Raw genomic sequence first — 18,248 nt, forward strand, 5'->3', positions numbered from 1 at the left:
AGGTCAAAATGAAAGGAAAACTCTTAAAGGCAGCTCTAGAGAGAAAAGTCAGATCACCTACAAAGAGAATCCTATTAGACTAACAATGGAATTCTCAGCTGAAACCCTTTAAGCCAGAAGAGATTGGGAGCCAGTATTCAGAATTCTTTTTAAAGAAAGAAATTCCAAACCAAAATTTTATATACAGCCAAACTAAGATTCATAAGTGAAAGAAAAAGAAGATCCTTTCCACACAAGCAAATGCTGAGGGAATTTGTTAGTATCAGATGTGCCTTACAAGAGCTCCTTGAAAGAAGCAATAATTTGGAAAGACCATTACCAGCCACTATAAAAACACTAAAGTACACAGACCAGTAACATTATAAAGCAACCACATAAACAAGCCTTCAGAATAACCAGCTAACATCATTATGACGGGATCAAATCCGCACATTATCAGTATTAACCTTAAATGTAAATGGGTTAAATGCCCCAATTAAAAGACATAGAGTGGCCAATTGGATAAAGAACCCAGACCCATTAGTATGCTGTCTTCAAGAGACCCATCTCACATGCAATGACACGTAGGCTCAAAATAAAGGGATGAAGAAAAATTTACCAAGCAAATGGAAAATGGAAGAGTAAAGGTTGCAGTCCTAGTTCTTAACAAAACAGACTTTAAACCAACAATGATCAAAAAAGACAAAGAAAGATAGTACATAATGGTAAAGCATTCAATTCAAAAAGAAAATCGAACTAGCCTAAATATACATCCACCCCAACACAGGAGCACCCAAATTCATAAAGCAAGTTCTTAGAGACCTTGAAAGAGACTTAGATTTCCACACAATAATAGTGGGAGATTTAAACACCCCACTGACACTATTAGACAGATCATCGAGACAGAAAATTAACAAAGATATTCAGGCCCTGAACACAGAACTGGATCAAAGGGACCTGATAGATATCTACAGAACTCTCTACCCAAAAACAACAGAATATACATTCTTCTCATCATCATATAGCACATAGTCTAAAATAACTCACAATCAGTGGTAGAACACCCTGAGCAAATGAAAAGGATCTGAAATCATAAAAAGCTCTCAGACCACAGCACAATCAAATTAGAACTCAATATTAAGAAATTCACTCAAAATCACACAACTACATGGAAATTGGAAAACCTGCTCCTGAATGACTTTTGAGTAAATAACGATATTAAGGCAGAAATCGAGTAGTTCTTTGAAACTAATGAGAACAAGATACAACATACCAGAATCCCTGGAACACAGCTAAGGCAGTGTTAAGAGGGAAATTTATAGCACTAAATGGCCACATCAAAAAGTTAGAAATATGTCATATTAACCTAACATTACAACTAAAAGAACTAGAGAACCAAGAGAAAAAAAAAAACCCCAAAGCCAGCAGAAGACAAGAAATGACCAAAATCAGAGCTGTATGAAAGAAGAAGACACATACAAAAAATTAAAAGATCAGTGAATCCAGAGGCTGGTTTTTTGAAAAAAATAATAAAATAGATCACTAGCTAGACTAATAAAGAAGAAAAGAGAAAATTCAAATAAACACAATCAGAAACAATAGTGGGATATGACCACTGACCCACAGAAATACAAACAACAATCAGAGAATATTATGAATATCTCTATGCACATAAACTAGAAAATCTAGACAAAATGGATACATTCCTGGACACATACACTTCTCAAGACCAAACCAGGAAGAAATTAAATCCCTGAACAGATCATAACAAGCTCTGAAATTGAGGCAGTAATAAAAGAGCCTACAAACCAAAACAAAACCCAGGATTTACAACTGAATTCTAACAGATGTACAGAGGCAATCTGGTATCATTCTTATTGGAACTAGTCTAAAAAATTAAGAAGGAGGGACTCCTCTCTAATTTATTCTATGATATCAGCATTATCCTGATACTAAAACCTGGCAGAGATACAACAACAACAAAAAAAGAAAACTTCAGAGCAATATCATTGATGAACATTCTTGAAAAAAAAAAAACTCAACAAAATACTGGCAAACCACATGCAACAGCACATCAAAAGGCTCATCCACTTCAATCAAGTAGGCTTTATCCCTGGGATGCAGGGTTGGTTCAACATACACAAATCAATAAAGGTAATTCAACATATAAACAGAACTAAAGACAAAAAACCACATGATTATCTCAATAGATGCAGAAAAAGCTTTTGATAAAATTCAACATTTTTCATGTTAAAAACTCTCAATAAACTGCATATTGAAGGCACATACCTCATATTAATAAGAGCCATATATGACCAATCCACAGCCAACATCATTGTGAATGGGCAACAGCTGGCAAAAGTTTTCAAGCATTCCCTTTGAAAACTGGCACAAGACAAGGATGCTCTCTCTCACCACTCCTATTCAACATAGAATTGGAATCCTGGCCAGGGAAATGAGGCACAATAAAGAAATAAAGGACATCAAAATAGGAAGAGAGAAAGTAAAAGTAACCATGTTTGCAGATGACATGATCCTATATATAGAAAACCCCCTAATCTCAGCCCAAAAGCTTATTAAGCTACTAAACTACTTCAGCAAAGTCTCAGGAAACAAAATCAGTGTGCAAAACTCACTAGCATTCCTATAAACCAACAACAGTCAAGCTGAGATCCAAATCAGGAACATAATCGCATTCACAATGACCACCAGAAGAATAAAATACCTACAAATACAGCTAAGTAGGGAGGTGAAAGATCTCTACAAGGAGAACTACAAAACACTGCTCAAATAAATCAGAGATGACACAAACAATTGGAAAAACATGACATGCTCATGGTTAGGAAGAAGCAATATCACTGAAATGGTCATACTGCCCAAAGTAATTTACAAATTCAATGCTATTCCTATTTAAATACCACTAAGATTCTTCACAGAACTAGAAGAAAAAACTATTTTAAAATTCATATAGAACCATAAAAGAGCCCAAATATCCAAGAGCCCTAATAAAAAGAAAAGAAAAAAAAAAAGATGGAGGCATCATGCTACACAACTTCAAACCATATTACAGGGCTACAATAACCAAAACAACATGGTACTGGTACAAAAACAGACACATAGACCAATAGAACAGAATAGAGAACCCAGAAATAAGGCCATACACCTACAACTATCTGATCTTTGATGCAGCTGAAAAAAACAAGCAATGGAGAAGTGATTCCTTATTCAATAAATGGTGCTGGGATAACTGGCTAGCCATATGTAGAAGATTGAAACTGTACCTCTTCCTTACACCATATATAAAAATTAAGTCAAGATAGAGTAAAGACTTAAAAGTAAAACCCAAACCTACAAAAGCCTGGAAAACAACCTAGACAATACCATTCAGGACATAGACATCGGCAAACATTTCCTGATGAAGCAATTGCAACAAAAGCAAAAATTGACAAATGGGATATAATTAAAGAGTTTCTGCACAGCAAAAGAAACTAGCAACAAAGCAAACAGAAAAACCTACAGAATGGAAGAAAACTTTTGCTGACTATGCATCTGACAAAGGTCTAATATCCAGCATCTACAAGGAACTTAAATTTACAAGAAAAAAAGAAACAACCCCATTAAAAAGTGGGCAAAGGACATGGAGAACTTTTCAAAAGAAGCATACTTGCAGCCAACAAACATATTTTTAAAAGCTCAGCATCACTGATCACTAGAGAAATGCACATCAAAACCACAATGAGATACCACCTCACACCAGTCAGAATGGCTATTATATAAAAAAAAAAAATGCTTACAAGGTTGTGGAGAAAAGGAAATGGTAACACACTGTTGGTGGGAGTATAAGTTATGGCAAGTCCGTAAAGATGTAAAGACAGAAATATCACTCAACCCAGCAATCCCATTACTGAAAATATACCAAAAGAAATTTAAATTATTCTATTATAAAGGCACACGCATGTGTATGTTGATCACAGTGCTATTCACAATAGCAAAGACAAGGAATCAACCTAAATGCACATCAATGATAGAATGATAGACTGGATAAAGAAAATGTGGAACATATACACGATGGAATACTATGCAGTCATAAAAAAGAATGAGAGCATGTTCCTCACAATGATATGGATGGAGCTAGAGGCCATTATCCTTAGCAAACTAACACAGAAACAGAAAATCAAATACTGCATATTCTCACTTATAAGTGGGAGCTAAATGATGAGAACATATGGACACCTAGAGGGGAACAACACACATTGGGGTCTCTCCAAAGGTAAAGGCTGGGAGAAGGGAGATAATCAGGAAAAATAACTAATGGATACTAGGCTTAATACCTGAGTGATGAAATAATCGGTACAACAAACCCCCATATAATAAGTTTACCTATGTAACAAACATGCACATGTATCCCTGAACTTAAAGGCCTGCCAGGTGAGGAGGGGGAGAGTATTAGGGAAAAGAGCTGATGCATGCTAAGCTTAATACCTAGGTGATGGGTCGATAGGTACAGCAAACCACCATGACACACGTTTTCCTATGTAACAAACCTGCACATCCTGCACATGTACCCCAGAACTTAATAATAATAAAAAGACCTTTTCAAGAAAAAGAAAAAGTCAAGGGATTTTATCAACACCAGACCTGTCCTTCAAGAAATGTTAAAAGGAGTATTTCAACCAGAAAGAAAGAAATTAATGAACAATAAATAATCACCTGAAAGTACAAAATTTATTGGTACTAGCAAGTACACAGGAAATCATGGAGTATTATAGCATTGTAACTATGATGTGTAAAGTACTCTTATCCTAAGTAGAAAGACTAAACAATGAACCAATCAAAAATAATAACTACAACAACTTTTCAAGATATAGTCAGTACAATAAGATATAAATAGAAACAAAAAAGATGTTTAAAAGCAGGGGGACAAAGTTATGGTGTAGAGTTTTTACTAGTTTTCTTTTTGCTTGTTTGTTTATACAAATAGTGTTAAGTTGTTATCAGGTTAAGAGAATGAGTTATAAGATAGAATTTGCAAGCCTCGTTGTAACCTCAAACCAAAAAACATACAACAGGTACACAAAAAATAAAAAGCAAGAAACTAAATCATATCACCAGAGAAAATCACCTACACTAAAAGCAAGACAGAAAGGAAAAAAAGAAGGGAGAGAAACCCACAAAACAGTCAGAAAACAAATAACAAAATCACAGGAGTAAGTTCTTTCTTATCAATAATAACACTGAATGTAAATGGACTAAACTCTTCAATCAAAAGATATAGAGTGGCGGAATGAATAAAAAACAAGACCCATTGATCTTCTGCCTACACAAAAAGACATTTCGCCTATAAGGAAACACATAGGCTGAAAACAAAGAGATGGAAAAAGATATTTCATGCTAATGGAAAGCAAAAAAGAGCAGGAATACCTACCTTACATCAGATAAAATAAATTTCAAGACAAACTATAAGAAGAGACAAAGAAAGTCACTACATAATGAAAAGGGGGTCAATACAGCAAGAGGATATAATGATAGTAAACATTTATGGACAAAACACTGGAGCACCCAGATATATAAAGCAAGTATTATTAGAGCTAAACAGAGAGAGAGACCCCCAATACAATAATAGCTAGAGATTTCAACACTTAAATTTCAGCATTGGACAGATCTTCCAGATGGAAAAGTCAACAAAGCAACACTGGACTTAATCTGCACTGTAGAAAAAAGGGACCTAATAGAGATTTACAGAACATTTCATCCAAAGGCTGAAGAATACATATTATTTTCCTCAGCACATTGATCATTCTCAAGGATAGACCATGTGTTAGGTCACAAAACAAGACTGAATACATTTTTTTTAAATCGAAGTACTGTCAAGGATCTTCTCTGAACACAATGGAATAAAGCAAGACACTAATAACAAGGGGAATTTTTAAAACTACAAATACATGAAAATTAAACAATATGCGTCTGAATGACCAGTAGGTCAAGGAAGAAATTAAGAGGAAAATTGAATATTTTTGTAAACAAATGATAATGGAAATAAAACATACCAAAACCTATGGGATACAGCAAAACAGTACTAAGAGGGATATAAGTGCCTACATTAATAAATAAGAAAAACTTCAGATAAACAACCTAAAGATGCATCTTAAAGGACTCAAAAAACAAGAGGAAACCAAACCCAAAATTAATAGAAGAAATAATAAAAGTTGAGCAGAAATAAGTAAAATGAAGAAAATAAAAAAGATCAATGAAACAAAAAGTTGATTTTTGAAAAGTTAAACAAAATCAATAAATTTTTAGCCAGACTAAAAAAAAGAAAGAAGATTCAAATAAACAAAATAAGAGGTGAAAAGGACTAAAACTGATACCACAGAAATTCAAAGGATCACTGATGGGTACATGAGCAACCATATGTCAATAAGTTGGAAAATGTAGAGGAAATGGAAGAATTCCTAGACGTATACAACCTACCAACACTGAACCAGGAAGAAATCCAAAACCTGAACAGACCAATTACAAGTAAAAAGATTGAAGCTGTAAAAAAAATCTCCCAGTGAAAAAAAGCTCAGAACCCAATGGCTTCACTGCCGAATTCTATGAAACATTTAAAGAACTAATACCAATCCTCTTGAAATTACTCTGACAAATAGAGGAGGAGGAAATAGCTCCAAACATTGTATGAGTGAGGCCAGTATTACCATGATATCAAAACCAAACAAAACACAACAAAAAAAAAAAAAAAAGAAGAAGAAGAAGAAATAAAATTGTAGGCCAATATATCTGATGAATATTGATTAAAAAAAAAAATCCTCAACAAAATACCAGCAAACTAGATTCAACAATATGTGGGAAAAAAAAAAAAAAATCATTCGTCACGACCAAGTGCAATTTATCTTTAGAATGTGTATTAGTCTGTTTTCATGCTGCTGATAAAGACACACCCGAGACTGGGCAATTTACAAAAGAAAGAGTTTTATTGGACTTACAGTTCCACATGGATGGGGAGGCCTCACAATCTTGGCAAAAGGCGAGTAGGAGCAAGTCACATCTTACATGGATAGCAGCAAGCAAAAAGAGAGCTTGTGCATGGAAACTCCCATTTTTAAAACCATCAGATCTCATGAGACCCATTCACTATCATGAGAACAGCATGGGAAAGACCCACCCCCGTGATTCAATCATTTTCCACCAGGACCCTCCCATAAAACATGGGAACTATGGGAGCTACAAGATGAGATTTGGGTGGTGACACTGAGCCAAACCATATCATGCCACCCCGACCCCTCTCAAACTTCATATCTTCACATTTCAAAACAAGTTATGCCTTCCCAACAGTCTCCCAGAGTCTCACCTCATTTCAGCATTAACTCAAAATTCCACAGTCCAAAGTCTCATCGAAGACAAGGCAAGTCCCTTCTGCCTATGAACCTGTAAATTCAAAAGCAAGTTAGTTACTTCTTAGATACAATGCGGGCACAGACATTGGGTAAATATAGCTGTTCCAAATGGGAGAAATTGGCTAAAACAAAAGGACTACAGACCCCATGCAAGTCTGAAATCCAGCAGGGCAGTCAAATCTTAAAGCTCCAAAATGATCCCCTTTGACTCCATGTCTCACATCCAGGTTACACTAATGCAAGAGGTGGGTTCCCATGGTTTTGGGCTGCTCCATCCCTGTGGCTTTGCAGGGTATAGCTCCCCTCTTGGCTGCTTTCATGGGCTAGCATTAAGTGCCTGCAGCTTTTCCAGGCACACAGTGCAAGCTGTAGGTGGATCTACCATTCTGGGGTCTGGAGAACGGTGGCCCTCTTTCCACAGCTCTACTAGGTGGTACCCCAGTAGGGACTCTGTGTGGGGGCTCTGACTCCACATTTCCCTTCCACACTGCCCTAGTAGAGGTTCACCATGAGGGCCCCACCCCTGCAGCAAACTTCTGCCCAGGCATCCAGGTGTTTCCATACATTCCAAATCTAGGCAGAAGTTCCCAAACTTCAATTATTGACTTCTGTGCACCTGTAGCCTGAACACCACATGGAAGCTGCCAAGGCTTGGGGCTTCCACCCTCTGAAGCAACAGCCCAAGCTGTATCTTGGCCCCTTTTAGTCATGGCTGGAACAGCTGGGACAGAGGGCACCAAGTCCCTAGACTGCACACAGCAGAGGGACCTTGGGCCCAGCCCAAAAAAACATTATTTTTCCTAGGTGTCTGGGTTTGTGGTGGGAGGGACTGCCGCAAATGTCTCTGACATGCCCTGGAGACATTTTCCCCATTGTCCTGGTGATTAACATTTGGCTTCTCATTACTTAGGCAAATTTATGCAGCCAGTTTGAATTTCTCCTCAGAAAATGGGATTTTCTTTTCTATTGCATTGTCAGGCTGCAAATTCTCTAAACTTTCATGCTCTGTTTCTCTTATAAAACTGTATGTCCTTAACAGCACTCAACTGACTTCTTGCATGCTTTGCTGCTTAGAAATTTCTTCCACCAGATACCCTAAATCATCTCTCTCAAGTTCGAAGTTCCACAAATCTCCAGGACAGGGGCAAAATGCTGTCAGTCTCTTTGCTAAAACATAACAAGAGTCACCTTTGCTCCAGTTCCCAATAAGTTCCTCATCTCCATCTGAGACTACCTCAGCCTGGACCTTATTGTTTGTATCACTATCAGCATTTTAGGCAAAGCCACTCAACAAGTCTATAGGAAGTTTCAAACTTTCCCACATTTTCCTATCTTCTTCTGAGCCCTCCCAACTGTTTCAACCTCCACCTGTTACCCAGTTCCAAAGTCTCTTTCACATTTTTGGGTATCTCTTCAGAATTGCCCCACTCTACTGGTACTGATTTACTGTATTAGACCATTTTCACACTGCTGATAAAGACACACCTGAGACTGGGCAATTTATAAAAGAAAGAGGTTTACTGGACTTACCAACTTACAGTTCCACATGGCTGAGGAGGCCTCACAATCATGGCAGAAGGCAAGGAGGAGCAAGTCACATCTCACGTGGATGGCAGCAAGCAAAAAGAGAGCTTATGCAGGGAAACTCTCCTTTTTAAAACCATCAGATCTCATGAGACCCATTCACTATCATGTGAACAGCATGAGAAAGACCCACCGCCATGATTCAATCATTTTCCACCAGGTCCCTCCCACAACACATGGGAGTTATGGGAGCTACAAGATGAGATTTGGGTGGGGACACAGAGCCAAACCATATTGGGATGCAAGGATGGTTCAACATTCACAAATAAATCAATATGATAAAACAGAATGAAGACAAAAAACATTATCACTTCAACAGATGCTGAAAAAGCATTTGATAAAATTCAACATCTCTTCATGATAAAAACCGTCAAAAACTGGGTATAGAAGGAACATACCTCAACATAATAAGAGCCATAAATGACAGATCTACAGCTAGTATCATGCTGAATGGGGAAAAACTGAAAGAGTTTCCTGTAAGATCTGAAACATGACAAGAATGTTCACTTTCACCACTGTTATTCAACATAGTACTGGAAGGCCTAACGAGAGCAATCAGACAAGAGAAAGATATAAAGGGTATCCAAATTGGAGGAAGAAGTCAAATTATCCTTGTTTGCAGATGATATGATTTTCTTTTTGTAAAATCATGAATAATCCACCAAAAAGCTATTAGAACTGATAAACTACTTCAGTAAAGTTGCAGGATGCAAAATCAACACATAAAAATAAGTAGCATTTCTATATGCCAACAGTGAACAATCTGAAAAAGAAATTTAAAAAGTAATCCCGGTGGGCGGAGCAAGATGGCCGAATAGGAACAGCTCCAGTCTCCAACTCCCAGCGCGAGCGACACAGAAGACCAGTGATTTCTGCATTTTCAACTGAGGTACTGGGTTCATCTCACTGGGGAGTGCCAGACGATCGGTGCTGGTCAGCTGCTGCAGCCCGACCAGCGAGAGCTGAAGCAGGGCGAGGCATTGCCTCACCTGGAAAGCGCAACGGGGAAGGGAATCCCTTTTCCTAGCCAGGGGAACTGAGACACACAACACCTGGAAAATCGGGTAACTCCCACCCCAAAACTGCGCTTTAAGCAAACAGGCACACCAGGAGATCATATCCCACACCTGGCCGGGAGGGTCCCACACCCACGGAGCCTCCCTCATTGCTAGCACAGCAGTCTGTGATCTACCGGCAAGGCAGCAGCGAGGCTGGGGGAGGGGCGCCCGCCATTGCTGAGGCTTAAGTAGGTAAACAAAGCTGCTGGGAAGCTCGAACTGGGTGGAGCTCACAGCAGCTCAAGGAAACCTGCCTGTCTCTGTAGACTCCACCTCTGGGGACAGGGCACAGTAAACAATAACAAACACAGCAGCTCTGCAGACGCAAACAACTCTGTCTGACAGCTTTGAAGAGAGCAGTGGATCTCCCAACACGGAGGTTGAGATCTGAGAAGGGACAGACTCCCTGCTCAAGTGGGTCCCTGACCCCTGAGTAGCCTAACTGGGAGACATCCCCCACTAGGGGCAGTCTGACACCCCACACCTCACAGGGTGGAGTACACCCCTGAGAGGAAGCTTTCAAAGCAAGAATCAGACAGGTACACTCGCTGTTCAGAAATATTCTATCTTCTGCAGCCTCTGCTGCTGATACCCAGGCAAACAGGGTCTGGAGTGGACCTCAAGCAATCTCCTACAGCTACAACCTACAGCTGAGGATCCTGACTGTTAGAAGGAAAGCTATCAAACAGGAAGGACACCTACACCAAAACCCCATCAGTACATCACCATCATCAAAGACCAGAGGCAGATAAAACCACAAAGATGGGGAAAAAGCAGGGCAGAAAAGCTGGAAATTCAAAAAATAAGAGCGCATCTCCCCCAGCAAAGGAGCGCAGCTCATCGCCAGCAACGGATCAAAGCTGGACGGAGAATGACTTTGACGACATGAGAGAAGAAGGCTTCAGTCCATCAAATTTCTCAGAGCTAAAGGAGGAATTACGTACCCAGCGCAAAGAAACAAAAAATCTTGAAAAAAAAGTGGAAGAATTGATGGCTAGAGTAATTAATGCAGAGAAGCTCACAAACGAAATGAAAGAGACGAAAACCATGGCACGAGAAATACGTGACAAATGCACAAGCTTCAGTAACTGACTCGATCAACTGGAAGAAAGAATGTCAGCGATGGAGGATCAAATGAATGAAATGAAGCGAGAAGAGAAACCAAAAGAAAAAAGAAGAAAAAGAAATGAACAAAGCCTGCAAGAAGTATGGGATTATGTAAAAAGACCAAATCTACGTCTGATTGGGGTGCCTGAAAGTGAGGGGGAAAATGGAACCAAGTTGGAAAACACTCTTCAGGATATCATCCAGGAGAACTTCCCCAACCTAGTAGGGCAGGCCAACATTCAAATCCAGGAAATACAGAGAACGCCACAAAGATACTCCTCGAGAAGAGCAACTCCAAGACACATAATTACCAGATTCACCAAAGTTGAAATGAAGGAAAAAATCTTAAGGGCAGCCAGAGAGAAAGGTCGGGTTACCCACAAAGGGAAGCCCATCAGACTAACAGCAGATCTCTCGGCAGAAACTCTTCAAGCCAGAAGAGAGTTGGGGCCAATATTCAACATTCTTAAAGAAAAGAATTTTCAACCCAGAATTTTATATCCAGCCAAACTAAGTTTCATAAGTGAAGGAGAAATAAAATCCTTTACAGATAAGCAAATGCTTAGAGATTTTGTCACCACTAGGCCTGCCTTACAAGAGACCCTGAAGGAAGCACTAAACATGGAAAGGAACAACCGGTACCAGCCATTGCAAAAACATGCCAAAATGTAAAGACCATCAAGGCTAGGAAGAAACTGCATCAACTAACGAGCAAAATAACCAGTTAATATCATAATGGCAGGATCAAGTTCACACATAACAATCTTAACCTTAAATGTAAATGGACTAAATGCTCCAATTAAAAGACACAGACTGGCAAACTGGATAAAGAGTCAAGACCCATCAGTCTGCTGTATTCAGGAGACCCATCTCACACGCAGAGACATACATAGGCTCAAAATAAAGGGATGGAGGCAGATTTACCAAGCAAATGGAGAACACAAAAAAGCGGGGGTTGCAATACTAGTCTCTGATAAAACAGACTTTAAACCATCAAAGATCAAAAGAGACAAAGAAGGCCATTACATAATGGTAAAGGGATCAATTCAACAGGAAGAGCTAACTATCCTAAATATATATGCACCCAATACAGGAGCACCCAGATTCATAAAGCAAGTCCTTAGAGACTTACAAAGAGACTTAGACTCCCATATAATAATCATGGGAGACTTCAACACTCCACTGTCAACATTAGACAGATCAACGAGACAGAAAGTTAACAAGGATATCCAGGAATTGAACTCATCTCTGCAGCAAGCAGACCTAATAGACATCTATAGAACTCTCCACCCCAAATCAACAGAATATACATTCTTCTCAGCACCACATCGTACTTACTCCAAAATTGACCACGTAATTGGAAGTAAAGCACTCCTCAGCAAATGTACAAGAACAGAAATTATAACAAACTGTCTCTCAGACCACAGTGCAATCAAATTAGAACTCAGGACTAAGAAACTCAATCAAAACCGCTCAACTACATGGAAACTGAACAACCTGCTCCTGAATGACTACTGGGTACATAACGAAATGAAGGCAGAAATAAAGATGTTCTTTGAAACCAATGAGAACAAAGATACAACATACCAGAATCTCTGGGACACATTTAAAGCAGTGTGTAGAGGGAAATTTATAGCACTAAATGCCCACAAGAGAGAGCAGGAAAGATCTAAAATTGACACCCTAACATCGCAATTAAAAGAACTAGAGAAGCAAGAGCAAACACATTCGAAAGCTAGCAGAAGGCAAGAAATAACTAAGATCAGAGCAGAACTGAAGGAGATAGAGACACAAAAAGCCCTCCAAAAAATCAATGAATCCAGGAGTTGGTTTTTTGAAAAGATCAACAAAACTGACAGACCACTAGCAAGACTAATAAAGAAGAAAAGAGAGAAGAATCAAATTGACGCAATTAAAAATGATAAAGGGGATATCACCACCGACCCCACAGAAATACAAACTACCATCAGAGAATACTATAAACACCTCTATGCAAATAAACTGGAAAATCTAGAAGAAATGGATAATTTCCTGGACACTTACACTCTTCCAAGACTAAACCAGGAAGAAGTTGAATCCCTGAATAGACCAATAGTAGGCTCTGAAATTGAGGCAATAATTAATAGCCTACCAACCAAAAAAAGTCCAGGACCAGATGGATTCACAGCTGAATTCTACCAGAGGTACAAGGAGGAGCTGGTACCATTCCTTCTGAAACTATTCCAATCAATAGAAAAAGAGGGAATCCTCCCTAACTCATTTTATGAGGCCAACATCATCCTGATACCAAAGCCTGGCAGAGACACAACAAAAAAAGAGAATTTTAGACCAATATCCCTGATGAACATCGATGCAAAAATCCTCAATAAAATACTGGCAAACCGGATTCAGCAGCACATCAAAAAGCTTATCCACCATGATCAAGTGGGCTTCATCCCTGGGATGCAAGGCTGGTTCAACATTCGCAAATCAATAAACATAATCCAGCATATAAACAGAACCAAAGACAAGAACCACATCATTATCTCAATAGATGCAGAAAAGGCTTTTGACAAAATTCAACAGCCCTTCATGCTAAAAACGCTCAATAAATTCGGTACTGATGGAACGTACCTCAAAATAATAAGAGCTATTTATGACAAACCCACAGCCAATATCATACTGAATGGGCAAAAACTGGAAAAATTCCCTTTGAAAACTGGCACAAGACAGGGATGCCCTCTCTCACCACTCCTATTCAACATAGTGTTGGAAGTTCTGGCTAGGGCAATCAGGCAAGAGAAAGAAATCAAGGGGATTCAGTTAGGAAAAGAAGAAGTCAAATTGTCCCTGTTTGCAGACGACATGATTGTATATTTAGAAAACCCCATTGTCTCAGCCCAAAATCTCCTTAAGCTGATAAGCAACTTCAGCAAAGTCTCAGGATACAAAATTAATGTGCAAAAATCACAAGCATTCTTATACACCAGTAACAGTCAAACAGAGAGCCAAATCAGGAATGAACTTCCATTCACAATTGCTTCAAAGAGAATAAAATACCTAGGAATCCAACTTACAAGGGATGTAAAGGACCTCTTCAAGGAGAACTACAAACCACTGCTCAGTGAAATAAAAGAGGACACAAACAAATGGAAGAACATACCATGCTCATGGATAGGAAGAATCAATATCGTGAAAATGGCCATACTGCCCAAGGTAATTTATAGATTCAATGCCATCCCCATCAAGCTACCAATGAGCTTCTTCACAGAATTGGAAAAAACTGCTTTAAAGTTCATATGGAACCAAAAAAGAGCCCGCATCTCCAAGACAATCCTAAGTCAAAAGAACAAAGCTGGAGGCATCACGCTACCTGACTTCAAACTATACTACAAGGCTACAGTAACCAAAACAGCATGGTACTGGTACCAAAACAGAGATATAGACCAATGGAACAGAACAGAGTCCTCAGAAATAATACCACACATCTACAGCCATCTGATCTTTGACAAACCTGAGAGAAACAAGAAATGGGGAAAGGATTCCCTATTTAATAAATGGTGCTGGGAAAATTGGCTAGCCATAAGTAGAAAGCTGAAACTGGATCCTTTCCTTACTCCTTATACGAAAATTAATTCAAGATGGATTAGAGACTTAAATGTTAGACCTAATACCATAAAAATCCTAGAGGAAAACCTAGGTACTACCATTCAGGACATAGGCATGGGCAAAGACTTCATGTCTAAAACACCAAAAGCAACGGCAGCAAAAGCCAAAATTGACAAATGGGATCTCATTAAACTAAAGAGCTTCTGCACAGCAAAAGAAACTACCATCAGAGTGAACAGGCAACCTACAGAATGGGAGAAAATTTTTGCAATCTACTCATCTGACAAAGGGCTACTATCCAGAACCTACAAAGAACTCAAACAAATTTACAAGAAAAAAACAAACAACCCCATCCAAAAGTGGGCAAAGGATATGAACAGACATTTCTCAAAAGAAGACATTCATACAGCCAACAGACACATGAAAAAATGCTCATCATCACTGGCCATCAGAGAAATGCAAATCAAAACCACAATGAGATACCATCTCACACCAGTTAGAATGGCGATCATTAAAAAGTCAGGAAACAACAGGTGCTGGAGAGGATGTGGAGAAATAGGAACACTTTTACACTGTTGGTGGGATTGTAAACTAGTTCAACCATTATGGAAAACAGTATGGCGATTCCTCAAGGATCTAGAACTAGATGTACCATATGACCCAGCCATCCCATTACTAGGTATATACCCAAAGGATTATAAATTATGCTGCTATAAAGACACATGCACACGTATGTTTATTGCAGCACTATTCACAATAGCAAAGACTTGGAATCAACCCAAATGTCCATCAGTGACAGATTGGATTAAGAAAATGTGGCACATATACACCATGGAATACTATGCAGCCATAAAAAAAGGATGAGTTTGTGTCCTTTGTAGGGACATGGATGCAGCTGGAAACCATCATTCTCAGCAAACTATCACAAGAACAGAAAACCAAACACCGCATGTTCTCACTCATAGGCGGGAACTGAACAATGAGATCACTTGGACTCGGGAAGGGGAACATCACACACCGGGGCCTATCATGGGGAGGGGGGAGGGGGGAGGGATTGCATTGGGAGTTATACCTGATGTAAATGACGAGTTGATGGGTGCAGCACACCAACATGGCACAAGTATACATATGTAGCAAACCTGCACGTTGTGCACATGTACCCTACAACTTGAAGTTTAATAATAATAAATAAATTTTAAAAAAAAAAAGAAAAGAAAAGAAAAAAGAAAAAGAATAAAAAATATATATACTGAAAAAAAATAAAAATAAAAATAAAAAGTAATCCCGTTTACAATAACCAGAAATTAAAATTGAGTACCTAGGAATTAACCAAAGCAGTGAAAGGTCTCTATAATGAAAACTATAAAACACTGATGCAAGAAACTGAAGAAGACACACAAAAAATAAAAATATATCCCATATTCATGGACTGGTGGATTGGAAGACTCAATATTTTTTAAATGTCCATATTACACAAAGCAATCCATAGATTCAATGTAATCTCTATCAAAATACCAACGACATTCTTCACAGAAATAGAAAAAAAAGTCCTAGCAATTATGTAGAACCACAAAAGTTCCAGAATAACAAAAGCTATCCTAAGCAAAAAGAACAAAACTGGAGGAATCACATTACCTGACTTCAAATTATATTACAGAGCTGTAGTAAGCAAATCAGCATAGTACTGGCATAGAAACAGACACACAGACATATGGAACAGAATAAAAAACCCAGAAACAAATTCACATATCTACAATGAACTCATTTTCAACAAAGGTATCAAGAACGTACACTGGGGAAAAGACAGGCTCTTCAATAAATGGTGCCGGGAAAACTGAATATCCACATGCAGAAGAACGAAACTAAACCCCTATCTCACGCTATATACAAAAATCAAATCAAAATGAATTAAAGACTTAAATCTAAGACTTCAAACTATGAAAGTACCACAAGGAAACTTTGGTGAAACTCTTCAGGACATTGAGATGGACAAAAATTTCTTAATACCCTGCAAGCATGGGCAACCAAAGCAAAAATGAACAAATGGGATCACATCAAGTTAAAAACTTCTGCATAGCAAAGGAAGCAATCAAAAAAGTGAACAGATAACTCACAAAATGGAAGAAAATATTTGCAAACTACCCACCTGACAGGGGATTAAAAAACAATATATAAGGAGTTTAAACAACTCTATAGGAAAAAAAATCTAATCACAAGATCAAAAAATAGGCAAAAGATCTGAACAAAGATTTCTCAAAAGAAGTCATAACAAGTGGCAAACAGGCATATGAAAAGGTGTTTAACATCACTGATCATCAGAGAAGTGCAAATCAAAACTACAATGAGATATCATCTCACCCCAGTTAAAATGGCTTATATTCAAAAGACATGCAATAACAAATGATGGCAAGGATGTGGAGAAAAGGGAACCCTTGTACACTGTTGGTGAGAATGTAAATTAGTACAACTACTATGGAGAGAAGTTTGGCGATTCCTCAAAAAACTAAACATAGAGCTACCATATAACACAGCAATCCCACTGCTGGGTATACACCCACAAAAAAAGAAAATTAGTATATCAAAGAGATATCTGCACTGCCATGTTTGTTGCAGCACTGTTCACAATTACCAAAATTTGGAAGTAACCTAAGTGTCCATCAACATATGAATGGATACAAAAATGTGTTACCTATACATAATGAAGTATTAATACTATCCAGCCATAAAAAAGAATGAGATCCTGTCATTTGCAACAACATAGATAGAACTGGTAGTCATGCTAAGTGAAATTAGCCATGCACAGAAAGACAAACATCATATGCTCTCATGTATTTGTGAGATCTAAAAATCAAAACAATTGAACTCATGGATATAAAGAATAGAAGCATGGTTACCAGAGGCTGGGAAGGGTAGCGGCGGTCATGAGTAGAGGCGGGGATGGTTAAAGGGTACAAAAATAGTTAGAAAGAATTACTAAGACCTGGCATTTGATAGCACAACAGGGCGACTATAGTCAATAATAATTTAATTGTACTTTAAAAATAACTAAAAGAGTATAATGGGATTGTTTTTAACACAAAGGATAAATGCTTGAGGGCACAGATACCCCATTCTCCATGATGTGCTTATTATGCCTTGCGCACCTGTATCAAAACATCTCATGTCTCCCATAAATATATTCACCTGAGTACCCACAAAAATTAAAATAAAAAATTTAAAAGATAAAATACCTATTTGTTAACTACCCAAAAAAGAACATTACTTAAACATATTCAACTTAAACCAACTATAAATCCTTATGCTTGTAACACACAAGTACTAAAATTTCCAATTAAAAACAAACCAAATTTTGAAACCAACAAAATTCAAATGAACATGAATTAAAGCTGAATTATGATGTGTTTTGCTGAAAATAGATTACTTCTTCACAATATGACATGATTCTGATATAAATGACACTATATATTCCCTTGTCTGACACCTATAGCCCACAATAAGCTCATGGCTAGTGGGCTACTGTCTAGAACATTCACAT

At 38.2% G+C, this 18,248-nt stretch overlaps 1 protein-coding gene across 1 annotated transcript in view; it reads right to left on the reverse strand.

The window, feature by feature from the left end:
• The window catches only part of AKAIN1 (A-kinase anchor inhibitor 1), a 137,070-nt gene that overhangs the window by 106,733 nt on the left and 12,089 nt on the right, over nt 1-18,248 (reverse strand). Inside the window, exon 2 of the mRNA XM_073006450.1 lies at nt 7,331-7,407. Within this exon, the coding sequence (XP_072862551.1) occupies nt 7,331-7,335 (5 nt within the window). The 5' untranslated portion in view covers nt 7,336-7,407. The remainder of the gene's footprint in view (nt 1-7,330; nt 7,408-18,248) is intronic.

Source organism: Chlorocebus sabaeus, chromosome 18 (genome assembly GCF_047675955.1).
Source record: "Chlorocebus sabaeus isolate Y175 chromosome 18, mChlSab1.0.hap1, whole genome shotgun sequence".
In the NCBI taxonomy this organism is placed as follows: Eukaryota; Metazoa; Chordata; class Mammalia; order Primates; family Cercopithecidae; genus Chlorocebus; species Chlorocebus sabaeus.